Below are 13,536 nucleotides of genomic sequence, written 5' to 3'. Positions count from 1 at the left end.
CTTGAATAAGAGAGAGTGTATCTTGTTGGAAAGGTAGGCTGTGTGGGCCTGTGTTTGTGATTTTCTTGTACATTTTATGCTCCTTATCACTACCCCTAACATAAGTGAGCCGAAGATCCCTTTCTCATCATCATCATTGGCCCAGATTGCGCTGGGTTCCCTGGCCCTGGCCCTGAGCCCCGCAAAGAAGGGATCAGCAAGGAACTGGATGTGACGGAGGACATCTTGCATGTGTGAGTATTGGCCAGGCGCCCACTTCTACAAGAGGCAAGGTGTGTTGGTAGTCGGGGCAGATGGTGGGCTCTGAGTCCTGGGTGCAGCCTGCAGGAAGGTCTCCTGCACAAGTTGCAGGAGGATGAAAGACAAGGTGGCGCCGCAATGGATGGCATGTTGGACTTGAACCAGGGTTTAAACAACAACAACAGTTTTATTATTTGTACCCCGCCCATCTGACCAGGTTGCCCCAGCCACTCTGGGCAGCTTCCAATAGATATAAAAATATAAAACATTTAAAACTTCCCTATACAGGGCTGCTTTTAGATATCTTCTAGAAGTTGTTTATTATCTTCTTGACATCTGATGGGAGGACGTTCCACAGGGCGGGTGCCACCACCAAGGAGGCCCTCTGCCTGGATCTCTGTAACCTCATTTCTCACAGGAGGGAACTGCCAGGAGGCCCTTGGAGCTGAATCCTTTTGAATGAGTCTGTTTCTTGGCCTGGCCTACCCTGCAGGGCTGTTTTGAGCATAACTCGGAGGCAGAGTGGGGTGCAAGTAAAAGAAAGTGGTGTGCTGAGCAACGTGTCGCCACGCAAGATCCTCTGCCACTGGTCTTGCCAGGGGACAGTAGTGCCTTCCTTCGCAGAAGTGTGAAATTTGAAGGGCGGCTGTGGTTTGGTCCTTGTGTTGTTTACGAAGGTATGAATTAGGTAGGTTTGACTTTAAATGGGAATTGAATCAGATTTCTCCCTCATTCCTCCCTCATATGAAAGCCCCCAGAGCTCTCTGAAATGAACAAAAAGGAAGAAAGTCCCACTTCTTTTGGCTTTATTAAAATAATTGTGTAGGGTCAAACCATATAATCCTTAGATCTAAGGGATTCAATGTGGGAAGCTCATATATTTCCATTGCCTGCCCCCCTTACTAGGGGATAAAGTCTCTCTTCATTTGTTAATGACAGTGATGATGGTTCTTAATGCCACTGTTGACTGCTGTTCACTTTGCAGTGGTACCTCGGGTTAAGTACTTAATTCATTCTGGAGGTCCGTTCTTAACCTGAAACTGTTCTTAACCTGAAGCACCACTTTAGCTAATGGGGCCTCCTGCTGCCGCTGCGCCGCCGGAGCACGATTTCTGTTCTCATCCTGAAGCAAAGTTCTTAACCCGAGGTAATATTTTTGGGTTAGCGGAGTCTGTAACCTGAAGCGTATGTAACCTGAAGCGTATGTAACCTGAGGTACAACTGTACATGGTTGAAATATTATTCTGAGATACCAGTAGTTTATTAAATAGTTTAGTACAACATTTGATTCAGAATTCCCCCCCCCCCTTGTTTTCTTCCTCTAAAAACTAGGTGCGTCTTATGGTCAGGTGCGTCTTATGGAGCGAAAAATACGGCAGTCCACTGCAGGCCCAGCGCAAGACATTTTGGCACTTGAGGTGAACCACAAAACGGCACCCCACTGCCCAGAAGAAGGGACAAGTGAAGATCTACAAGTGGCTGATCCAGCCTCCAAGGAGAGTGGCCAATGTGTTCCTTGAAGGCCAGATCTGCTGCCCCTGTGGATCCTGCCGCTAACTTTGGACAGGTTGGGATACACTATACATGTTTTAAAATATCTGCAGTTCTGCACCGCACTTCCCTTTTCGCTCAAGTAACTTGAAGTTATTTGTTCAATGGGTCTACTCCAAGTATGAATTAGATGGACATCACGCCAAATGAGCGGCTGCAGGGACACCGTGAAGGAACACCTGAAATTCGGATGAGGCTGAATTCTTCACTTCTGCAGAGCTGCAGCAGACACAGAGCACTGAAAGTGACACGGCACCTTTCTTTCTTGTACCTTTACAAAGCTTAAAACACAGGAGTACAAACACACCATTTATTTATTTTTTACTAAAAGAATAGAATTTATTAAGCACTGTAAGTCTCTCTCCATCATCAACAGATGAACAACGCGCCAGGATTCCACCAGCAAAAAACATTCCCAAAAGACACCCAAGCTTTCTGATTGCAAACCTACTGCGAGTTTCCCCTGATTTAGAGCAACCTGTCCAAACTTACACTGATTAAAAAACCCAACAACCTATGGAGCTTGGTGTGGGGTGCAAGGATCGGGGAGATGGGAGTTTGTTTATCAAGGTTGGGGTAGTAAAGATAACATTTATCCATCCACTAAGAACAGGTGTTAATATAGCATAAAAAGAAAATCCATTTTAAAAAAGAAGGGAATAATGAATTTATCCCACATAAATAAAGCATGAACTTGCAATTGACAGGGGATCACTAACAAGAAAAAAAAATCAGATTTACTCTGTTCATCAAAAATTGGTTTGTATGCTTTTTTTTCCCTTTAAAGCTAAAATCTCAGGCTAAACATTTTAAAAGGTGGTCATGGGGAGATATATATGGTAAAAATGCAACTTCCAAGGTTATTCAAAGAGGGTGTGTGAGGGGAAAGATTGGCTTAAAGTAACAACTGAGATTGAAGTTTTTACTTTTAAAATCTTACTAGGCATTTAGTTACTATCAACAAAGCATCTACCAAAATACAAGAGCAATGGTTATAAGTCAGAAAAAGTGTACATCCCGTCTGCAAGGGTAATATAGACAGATAAAAGTGTACGCGGGAAGCGGGGGTTGGTCTTTCAAAACGGAGTCAGAAAAGAATTCTAATCTTTAAAAAAAAAACTAGAAAATGAGCGACGCTATCTGACTTTATGCAATGAGCGGTAAATAGCAATTAAAGACTGAAAGATCTCTAAACAAGGTGTGTGTTAGACTTCTTTTAAACAATAAAAATGGACTTACAAAATAGATTGGTGTGGGGGTAATTGGAAGGATTAAAATTAAAAATAGAAGAACATGCATATTTAGCAAAATACATGTCAGGTAAGTTAGCTACTATAATGATTCAACTTCGGTAGTAAAATTATGCTAACAAGATTAAAAAAAAAAGTTGTAGTTAACTTATGATTCATCTTGCAGCTTGATCCTAATAACATTTACTTGGAAAGAAACACCATTATTTCAGTGGGCTTACACCCAAGTAAGTATACTGAGGATTTGCAGCCTAGGTTACAGTTGCGTGATAGGGGGAAATGTTGGTGCTTTGTGCCAACTGGCCACCGAGTGGCCTTGTGCCTTCCTCACAGGCCCTAGCGTACACATGTTTAATCTGTGGACCGGGATACCCCTATTCCCCTCCACAAGAATTCAAGTCCCTGTCATAATGTTTGTCTGTGACTTCCCCCCAGGGACCTAAGGGCTCGCTTGCTTGTTTGCGTATGAATCCAAGGAAAGGTGGGATTCTAAACGACATCAGAAAAAGTTGAAAAGCTGCCCCTGAAAAGGCTTCAAAGTCTTTTCAAGTACTGTTAAGTATATTTGGACAAAAAACCCTCTAACCGGTTGGCTAAGTTGACTAGTAGCCATCCTTGGGAACGGCTAGTCAGAGTCATATCCCACATTACTGCCTTAGGATGGGATGAAATATTTGTAAGAGAAATGCAGGAAATATTGGTCAGTAGGCTGGCTTTAAAAGGCCCCCCCTCCACCCCACCCCCCACAAAACAATGAAGGCAGCATGCTAAAATCCATGCCTTTGATTGTATGGTTTAGATCCTTATGAAGACTTCGAGAAACATGCTTAGAGAATCTTGAATTGGAGCCTAGTACAGGAAGTTAAAAGTATTAGATTTGTTCCCACTTCAACTCATATTAAAAAGGAAGCTTTCTTTATCTTAGAGGCAGTGCTATTTTTCTAGAAAAAGAGGTGCCGGAACTCACCATGAACTCCTCCCTTGTTCTCTTATAATGGCAATCGTGCCCACATAAGAGGTGCCAGAACTGAATTCCGGTGAGTTCTGGCTGAAAAAAAGCCCTGCTAAGAGGAAGAAGATTTGGACACAGGAACATATTTCACCTTCCTTATGAGCATTTAAGGTCCACTGCACAGTGCAGGGGAAAGTCATATTACTTCAGTTAATTCTCAGCATCAAAGTTAGTTACACAGCAATTATTTCTAATAAACACGATCCCTACAGCTGTTGTTAATGGACCTTCCTCCATTGGGGATCAATGGCTCTGAATGTGGGATGCAGATCCAGTGACTTCAAAGGAACTCTGCTAAGATTGTACCATCCAAGGATCCAGCCCTGGAGAGAGTCCAAAGTGTTACACAGGCCAAATGAAAAGCAAGAACGCTGCATTTGAGAGCTCCGCTCTCAAAGAATGAACAACACAACTCAACATAATCTTTGGGTCCTACTGATGCCACCATTACCTCAGTCACCCTCACAAGGGAAACCTGATGTTTGTTCATGATTAGGACATTCATTTCACAAAGTCACAATCCATTCAAGCTCTACATTTTTGCGTCTTTGTCATACAATAGCTCCCACAGGAAGCACAGCAAGATGCTTGAAAAGTCCTTAATTTTACAGACAGCCTGCAATGCTAAGGTGACTAATTTCTGGAAATGTGGAGAAAAAAGGTCTCATTACAGATGCCTGAAGAATTTTATTTCTGTGAATTCTGATGCAAAGTGACCCGAACCAGACCCCCTGTGAATTAGAATTTAGTTATCCTTAGATTTTGCATTTATCTGAATTAATGAGACACGGGGATTGTCTCAAAAAAGTAACAAAATGCCTAGTTAAAATGTTTAGAAATGTATACACAGAGTTAAAATACGTTTTTAGATACAGATTTTCATATGGATTCAAAACTAATTCAGAGTAATGCAGAAACTGAATGGAATGGATTTATGAATGAAGACACATGAAACAGACTGATCCATCCATCGCAAGGCCACGCGCTGACCTCCCCTTTTGTGCGTCTTAGGATCAAGAGAAGTATATTCAGAGTTGTTATATCTACATTCAAGGACTGTAGCTTTCTGGTCTCACAAAAGGATCTGAATTTTGAAATCTGCACTAAAAAAAAAAACATCGAAGTTTGCAAATCAGGGCTTCATTATTATTATTTTTAAATAAGCAAACTTTTTTGTTATAAAAAATAGCTATGGGGCCATCTAGTTATGGCTAGGCGCATTTGCAGTGACTCCTGGTTCCTGGCTCTATAGGCAAAAAGCACCTCCGATATTAGCTTCAGATTCAAAAGCTGCAAGAAATGGGGAATCAGCAAGGTTAAATATGACAACATAAAGCTGCTTTAAGAGTTAGAAAGAGCCCTCTTTCAATAGTCAAGTATCATTTTCTCAAAGGACTTTGGCTCATCTCATTCCAACCAAAGCAGAGCCACCTTTGCTCAACAGTCATAGCTGAACTACACTTCTGATCTACGAGTGCTATCAACACCAAGGAATGAAGGCTTCTCCACTTTCCCCAGAAGCAAGGCTAACTTCTACAGGACTGCAAGTTTTAGAATCTTCCAGCTCAACCACAGCAGACTTATCTCAGTGCCTCCGTAGATCATTTGCACTTAGGGGTGGTGATGAAGAAGAAGAAGAGTTTGGATTTGATATCCCGCTTTATCACTACCCGAAGGAGTCTCAAAGCGGCTCACAATCTCCTTTCCCTTCCTCCCCCACAACAAACACTCTGTGAGGTGAGTGGGGCTGAGAGACTTCAGAGAAGTGTGACTGGCCCAAGGTCACCCAGCAGCTGCAGGTGGAGGAGCGGAGACACGAACCTGGTTCACCAGATTACGAGTCCACCGCTCTTAACCACTACACCACACTGGCTCTGAATGCCTGGCACTGATGCCTGAATTCTTGTATCACACAAATTGCAGTCTCCAATCTGTACATGACCAGCTCCAATTCTGCATGCTGGAGCCAAACAAGCTTGGGGAAAAAGGTATTTGCTTAGCTGCAGTACATTTGAAATGATGGGGAACCAGACTTCTGAGGGCAATCATCCGGTTATTGCTTCTCACTAGGTTTATAAAAGATAGGTCAGGTTAGCTTGACTCTTGCATCATAACATGATGTCCATCACATCAGAGATGCTCTTTTACATTCAGTAACACTAGTGGGAATGGTAGCATTATCCAACTGCAATTAAACTAAAGTCCATAGATATGCATGAAGGGTGTTTTGTCATTTGGATTTATTATGCAAGAGAAACCTAGGAACTTTCATCTACCTCTTTGGCTTTCATGCAACACTGAGCTTCAAATTAAATTCCTCAAGATTAATGATCCCCTTCCCACCTGGAAGTATCCACAATTCTCATAAGAGATATTTTAAAGATACACGTTGCTGGCTACCTTTTTGGCTGAGCAAGCAGTGAGCAATTCTGAACAATACCACATCCATTTTTGAATTTAAAGGAAAACCTATCTAGGATTTTTGTCAAGTGAATCTAGAGTAGAGTGACTTCAAACTTTATTTTGCCTAGCTTGCAAGGAAGAGACCATGTTGAAGTGTACTTCCCACAGTTAAAACAAGATAAAATCTAAAATCTTCAGATACCGAATTCTTCTTCCTGTATAAATTATGCAAGTAACACACATTTTCAGTCTTATTTTGCATAATTTATTTTTTTTTAAAAAAAAGTTTTGCCAAATTTAGCCTGGTTCTAATGGGCACTACATAGGGGGGAAGCCCCACCCTGAAAGTGAAAAACTTATCCAGCCACTCCTGCTGCCCACAAACGTCTGAGGTTTATTTTAGTATCCATAAAAATGAGAAAGATTCGTTTTTAAAGACTGGGCCCAGTATCACATTCTGTACTCCCACAGAATCACGGAATATATAAATGTTTGGGATAAGGGCTTCCCAAAACTTTCCTATTTTTGGCTCCATTTGCACCATACGTTTAAAGCATGGCTTCCCTCAAATGATTTGTTAGGGTGCCGAGGGCTGTTAGGAGACCCCAATTCACATCACAGCTACAATTCCCAGCATTTCCTGGCAAGAGGGATTGTTACATCACCCTGCTTAAAGTGGTACAGTACTGTTTCAGATGTGTAGTACAGATGGGACTGCACTAATGGCTACAGTCTGCACAGACAGACAGACAAAGTCAAATCAATCCCGCCACCTAATCAATAGCTTGCCTGGTGGCATTGCTAAGAGGTTAAAAAAGGGGGGCCAATCTGCTCCAGTTGCAAAGGTTTCAAGCACTGGAAATATAAGGAAATGCGTCACAGAAGCCTGTGACGCAGATCCAGCTGCTCCCCTGGGCTACATGATATCAAAGCAATATAGCTGCATGCTCCAAGGCCTGTGCGACTGCAGGCATGGCTCAAGCAGGCAGGCGTCTTTCTAGTTCTGGGGTAAGACCTCAGAACTGGCAATGGTTAAGTTGCTTGGAAATGTGTGCCACTGGTCAGGAGAGGAAGTTGTCTTCCTTCCCAGCAAATACTGTCAAAGCTAAAAGCAACCGAAACACCCCCAAGAGAGAAAGAGAGTGTTAAATCCCTCCTCTCAAATTCACCATTTAAAGTTGCAATCCCACTCCTCAAACTTCATATGACAACTGCATGCCCAACTGAAGAGGTTGAACAGTGTCTCATTTGTGACAGGAAGTATTATCGTGTAAGGAAGATTTACATTTACTCTTTACACCTGGGAATAAAGTGTTTTTCTGTTATCATCAAGCCAAACCCAGATCAGAGGACGTTCAGCAACAGGGCACAATTAAAACTTAAAACACTTCCTTGTTCTCCACCAGCTTCCCAAGACTGTTGGTTTAATCCACTTGAGGCTGAAGCGAGGGCCTTTTCTGAAAACCCTAATTCTAAAACCCTCGATATGCAATTTTAAGTTCTGTCTTACTTTACAGTCATAGCATACCAATGAGAATAGGACTGAAGACGATTCAAAAAGGAACACACCCCTGCCTACAGCTGCACTTTTTCAAAATCTACACTGGGTTCTTTCTATTGCTTAATTAGAACATTTAATGCTTAATTAGGAAGATTTAATGGTGAGATTCATAGTTCAGAGACAATGCCTTTTTGCTTCCTATATATACTGTAATCCCAGATCATACACCCTTTCTAGTAAAATCATTTCTAGGAGCTGGGAAAGATCTTTCCTGAAAATTATTAGCTGAAAATACTGTTCTTAGTGTGAGTTGGTTCATCCTGTTACCACTTCACAGAAAAAATGGGGATTTAACACTCAGATTTGATATGCAAATAAATTTAAAAAAGAATGTATGTATGGGAGAATCAGGTTCTGGAAGCCTGCAATGCTGTGTAGTATATACCTACTGCATTTCTGAATTTCAAGAGTCTATCAAGATTCCAGTAGCTACAAGCCAAATTCTGCAAGGGACTTCAATGAATAATGGACAAATTTCAATTAAATAAATATATGTAACAGATTCAGACCTATTCAGAGATAACTGTAGAACAAGGATTTCTGACTCACATGTGTTTAACAATAGCAACAGCAAAACAAGTCTATCTGCTGAAATGAAGGAAGGATGTGAGATTACCAAGAGTGAATGGCTCCATTCACTTCCTGTACTCCAAATCAAGTCTGGGATATGTAATTCTGAAAAGCATGTATTTTGCACTAGGGTCCTAGATCTTGATTCAACAAAAAAAAAACACCAAGTAGATTCCACAGTCCTGAAGTTTGATGACTCCCAATTAAAGACTGCTGTTCACTTTACATGGTGGCAAAATTCTGGTTTGACTCAGCAAGGTGGCTCTTCCATTCTCAGAAATCTCTGGTGCGTTGAACCTCCATCACAAAGGCTAGAAACCAGTTTTAGAAAACTGAGCTTTACTGGAATCCTCACAAGACCCCAACAAATAAGGCTCAGACAGAGCAATCTGACACCTGTCTATTCAGAAGCAAGTCCCACTGAATTCAATGAAATGTACTCCGGGGGGGGGGGTGTTTACAGGTTTAAAGCCCCAATGAAAAGGAGATTGGACAAAAGCATGGGCCATAAAGCTATCAATGGCTACTAGTCATGATCGCTAGGTTGCCTCCACCAGTATCAGAGGCAGAAGGAAGAGGAGACCACAATTGGAGAGGGTCTTACCTATGGGCCTCCCACTGGGGCAAACAGTTTGCTGGACTAGATAGGCTTTGGGTCTGATCCAGCAAGGGCTTTGTAAATTCTTCTTCTGGATCACAGACTTCGCCAACATCTAACCCTAACAATAGAGAATCAGAAGCCTTTGGGGGCAGGTAGGCTTTGGTGATTTATGTCTACAGTATTGCAGAGCCCCTTAAAATGTGCTTCTGCTTGGATAACTTTGTAGCATATAAATGTGGCAAAACCTTTTTCTTTCTGGATTCCTCCCCACCCTGCTATTCAGAAAACGGTCTGCCATATTTTCAGCAAAAGAAAACGTTCCAGTTTCAATACATTTGAACAAACAGGAATTTCGAATACTTGGGGAGTTTGGTTTTCAGCTGCTTTGAACAACAAAATAGGAAAGGGTCCCCACTGGGGCGCAGGGTAGGTGGGTGAGAATCAAGCTGCCTTTAAGAGCTTACAATCCAAATTACCTACCTGCACTTTAAATCAGTGCCCCCTCCAACCTTTGGAAACCCTTTCTCGCTTCCTAAAATCCTGCCTGCTTCCCCAGCTGCTCTAGATGTCAACCTAAAAAGAGCATTGCCTTCTCTCAACTGTTGGCTACAGAGTTCTCACTAGAGCCTCTGATAGAGGAGGTGACTTTTTCTAGCAGCTGTAGGTCACACCCCACCCTAGAGGTCCAGCACTTGCAAGCACCTGGAGGAATCTTTCAGCCCCTTGGAAGATCCCAACACACCGTATGAACACCACACTGCAGGCCTTAGGCACATTTTAACTGCCCTTTTATGTTCAGAAATAGATTCCTGAGTGGGTGACAGGGCAGATTTCCCCTCCCACCTTTCCCCAAAGACTCCTGTTGTTGCTTCCAAGCAACTGAAATTCAAACGTATGCCATCCCTGAACATTTAGGCTCCATCCAGCTATCAAGGTTAGTAGACATTTACAGAACCGACATCCCATACTCAATGGGAGGAAGGGCAGGACGCAAATTTAATAAATAAATAATAAATAAACTTCTGCCCATGGATTTGTCGAAAGCCCTTGTCAAAAGGATCTACAGCAGCGACCATCACCATACCCTTGTGGCAGTTAATTTCATCCGCTCGCTATGCATCGTTAGGAAGTACTTTCTTTTGCCTATACTGTTCGTGGTCAAGGAGTCAGAAATAGCCATCAGGACATTTTTTCTGGCCAACTGTTTTTCATCTGTTCCTCTTATGGTAGAATCACAGGTGGGGGATTCAGCCTACTGGAGAATGGATTGATTGATTGATTGATTGATTGATTGATTGATAGCAGAAGGCAGAAACAAAAATCAACACACATTTCAGGTTGGAGTGGTCATTCTGACACTCTCACAACCTAGTAATTGAGGCACATGCCATGGATGATGTAAGAAATCAGACTGCATGGACGTATGCAGCTGGAAAATTGGTTAGAGTTCTCTTTTCAACAGAACTTTAATCCTGCCCACCCAAACTCCCACCTCAGTTATAAGATTCTTCACTTTAAAACCACCCATTTTATCCATTCTATATAAGCAAAACTGTGTGTACTCTGCACTAAAAACAACCACCCAGACAGTTTCAGTACACAGTCTCTCTTGTGCCATATGTGTGTGAGAGAACTGGCTTATTTTTGCAGTTGCAGTGGTACCTCGGGTTACGAACGTAAATCGTTCCGGAGGTCCGTTCTTAACTGAAAACCGTTCTTAACCTGAGGCACACTTTTGCTAATGGGGCCTCCTGCTGCCGACGCCGTTCTCATCCTGGGGCAAAGTTCTCAACCCAAGGTACTATTTCTGGGTTAGCAGAGTTTGTAACCCGAAGTGTTTGTAACCCAAAAGGTTTGTAATCCGAGGTACCACTGTATTCAGCTTCAAAAAAAAATTTCTCAAGAGAACTGTAAGACAGCATTGGACATGGATGGGATGAAAAGGGGCAAAAACGAATGGTGAGAGATACCAGCAACAAGAGAAGCAGTGGCAGTTGTGCAAGGCCCTAAAACCTCCCCCACCATCTCACAAACACACTGAAAACCCTGACTAGCTCTTCCAAGAAACCCTTTGAAAACATTTCCCTATTAAATATCAGTGGGCTTTTGTTTTGTTTTTAAAAAAGATAGTTGTTGCTTTGAAACCAAAAGCTGTGATTTGAGAATGCCAAGCCCTGCACTGATTTCCAGATTGTCTGCTGAAGCCGCAGGGTGCACACAACTCAGCCTATAGAACAGTATATCACTTCAACTGCTTTATGTTCTCCTGGGTTACCCCTCCCTCTCTTGCCCCCCAAGGCTCTGGACCGGTTTGATACTTTTGACTTCCAGCCTCCCCACCACCCGCCCCATGGCAACAGGGTGACAATCCACCCTTAGCCCCAAACCCCTTTACAGCCCCAGCCCTATTCATTTGCTCACAGTCCTGGAATTGTAACAGTAAGTGCTCGTCCGATTGAAGGATAAGAAGTTTTCTGTCTGATATCAGGAAGCCTGGTTCATCTGCCCCAGCAGCCCTGTTAGCAGGGCCAAACTCTGGCCACTGGGGACACAGGTCCTTTAATTCACAAAGAACGCATAGCGCATTTCGGAACGCAAGTTGTCTCCCGGGAACGTTTTTACCCTTTCCGGGCTTTCCGCGTTCATATTTATATATAGCTCTATTCACGTTATATATAAATATAATCTCTCTCTTTCTCTCTCTTATATATAATAAAAAGCACAAGCTGACTGCTATACCCACTTGGGAGTATAAGGTGCAGTAGCTGTGCTGCTCTCTCTCTCTCTCTTTTAAAAATCATTGTCTTTTCCTACACCCCCCCAAAAAAAACCTTCACTCCATGCTGTTTGCCACCATCTCCCCCCCCCCCCCGCCCAAGCAACACTGCTGTTTGGCCTGCTGGTGGGGGAGCTGGCAAGAAATTAACAAGGCAGGCAGGAAAAATCTGCCCCTTTTTAAAATAAAACCTTGCCGGCTTTTTCTCCTTTAAAAAATATCCCATTCCCCAAATCCAGAATTACCATAAATCTTGCACCCTAAAAACAACTCCCCCCCTATAAAATTAAAAAAAATCAAAACAAATTCAAATAAAAAATTTAAGAGGAAAAAAAAAATGCCGCCCTTTGGGATCCGATTGGCACAATGGCAAATTCAAGGGGCAGAGAGCAAAAAGTGCCGATGTGGTCACCCAAGGTGGGACAAAGGCCCCATGTCACTCCACCACCCTCCAGGGCTGCATCTGCTACTCACAGGGAAGAAGACGCACCAGGACACAAACCCTCCAAATGCGAGTCGTCAAGAAAGCTCTGCTCCCGGACCTCCCCACCACTTAACCATTCTCACCAGCTCAAATGTTTCCATTCTGGGGATTTGCAGAAGTGGTGCATCCCCCCCCCCCAGCCCCACTAGTTTGCAACTCCATGACACTTCTCTCCACCGCCCCACTGCCCGCCAATCGGACCCACGGCGGCTTCCATTCACTCCTCTTTCTGCAGAGCTGGGAAGGAAAGCTTGTTCTCCGGGCACCGTTCAGGATCCCCGCTCAGCGTCCCGAAGAACGGGCTGTTGTTATTGCACGAGTCAGCGTCTCTGGCTAAGGCACAAGGTGATGTGGCTGAGGGGCAGGCTCCAGCCCCTGGGTCCTCACCCACTGTGGGCGTGGTGCCCCCGTTCCCGTTCACCTGGGACTGAGGACGGCTGCTGCTGTTGCTACTGCTGTTGCCACCATTGTTGTTGTTGTTGAACTCTGGTGTCTTGGCAGTTCCTTCTGCAGAGCCCTGGCAAGTACAAGAGGAGGCCTTTAGCGGGGGTTGGAGTTGGAAAAACTAAGTAGAACACCCAGGTCCTGGGATATTGACTAGAGAGATCCAACCTAAAGATGCAAACACTTCTGAGATGGGGACAGAAGGCTGCTTCTATCAAAATCCTTTGCCTTGCATGCAGCATGACACAGAGTCCATACTGTTTTCCAAACCAGTCCACAAGGTGAACTCTTTTAACCTCAGATCCACTTGTCCACCTGCATCACACTGCCAAATCGTGAGTTTTTTCCATCCCAAAAGATGCAAGATAATGAAGGTAAAGGTAAAGGGACCCCTGACTGTTAGGTCCCGTCATGACTGACTCTGGGGTTGCGGCGCTCATCTCGCTTTACTGGCCGAGGGAGCCGGCGTACAGCTTCCAGGTCATGTGGCTAGCATGACTAAGCCGCTTCTGGTAAACCAGAGCAGCGCATGGAAACGCCGTTTACCTTCCCACCGGAGTGGTACCTATTTATCTACTTGAAATATAGTATGAAATATAGTAACATAATAAATATAATATGAAATATAATAACAGGTACCAAAT

General features: G+C 43.4%; 1 protein-coding gene and 1 long non-coding RNA gene across 2 annotated transcripts in view; one reads left to right on the top strand and one right to left on the bottom strand.

Moving 5' to 3' along the window:
- The first annotated feature begins 110 nt into the window (after window positions 1-110).
- On the top strand, window positions 111-2,137 carry LOC308576456. The gene is made up of 2 exons (XR_014003237.1): window positions 111-233; window positions 1,573-2,137. It is a non-coding gene; the product is annotated as an uncharacterized lncRNA (long non-coding RNA).
- The window catches only part of FAM120C (family with sequence similarity 120 member C), a 35,120-nt gene continuing 23,671 nt past the window's right edge, over window positions 2,088-13,536 (bottom strand). Inside the window, exon 16 of the mRNA XM_081175685.1 lies at window positions 2,088-12,965. Within this exon, the coding sequence (XP_081031811.1) occupies window positions 12,666-12,965 (300 nt within the window). The 3' untranslated portion in view covers window positions 2,088-12,665. The remainder of the gene's footprint in view (window positions 12,966-13,536) is intronic.

Source organism: Podarcis bocagei (genome assembly GCF_964188305.1).
Source record: "Podarcis bocagei genome assembly, chromosome: 17".
In the NCBI taxonomy this organism is placed as follows: Eukaryota; Metazoa; Chordata; class Lepidosauria; order Squamata; family Lacertidae; genus Podarcis; species Podarcis bocagei.
Note: the sequence above shows the minus strand (reverse complement) of the source record. Positions and strands in the feature narration are given on the sequence as shown.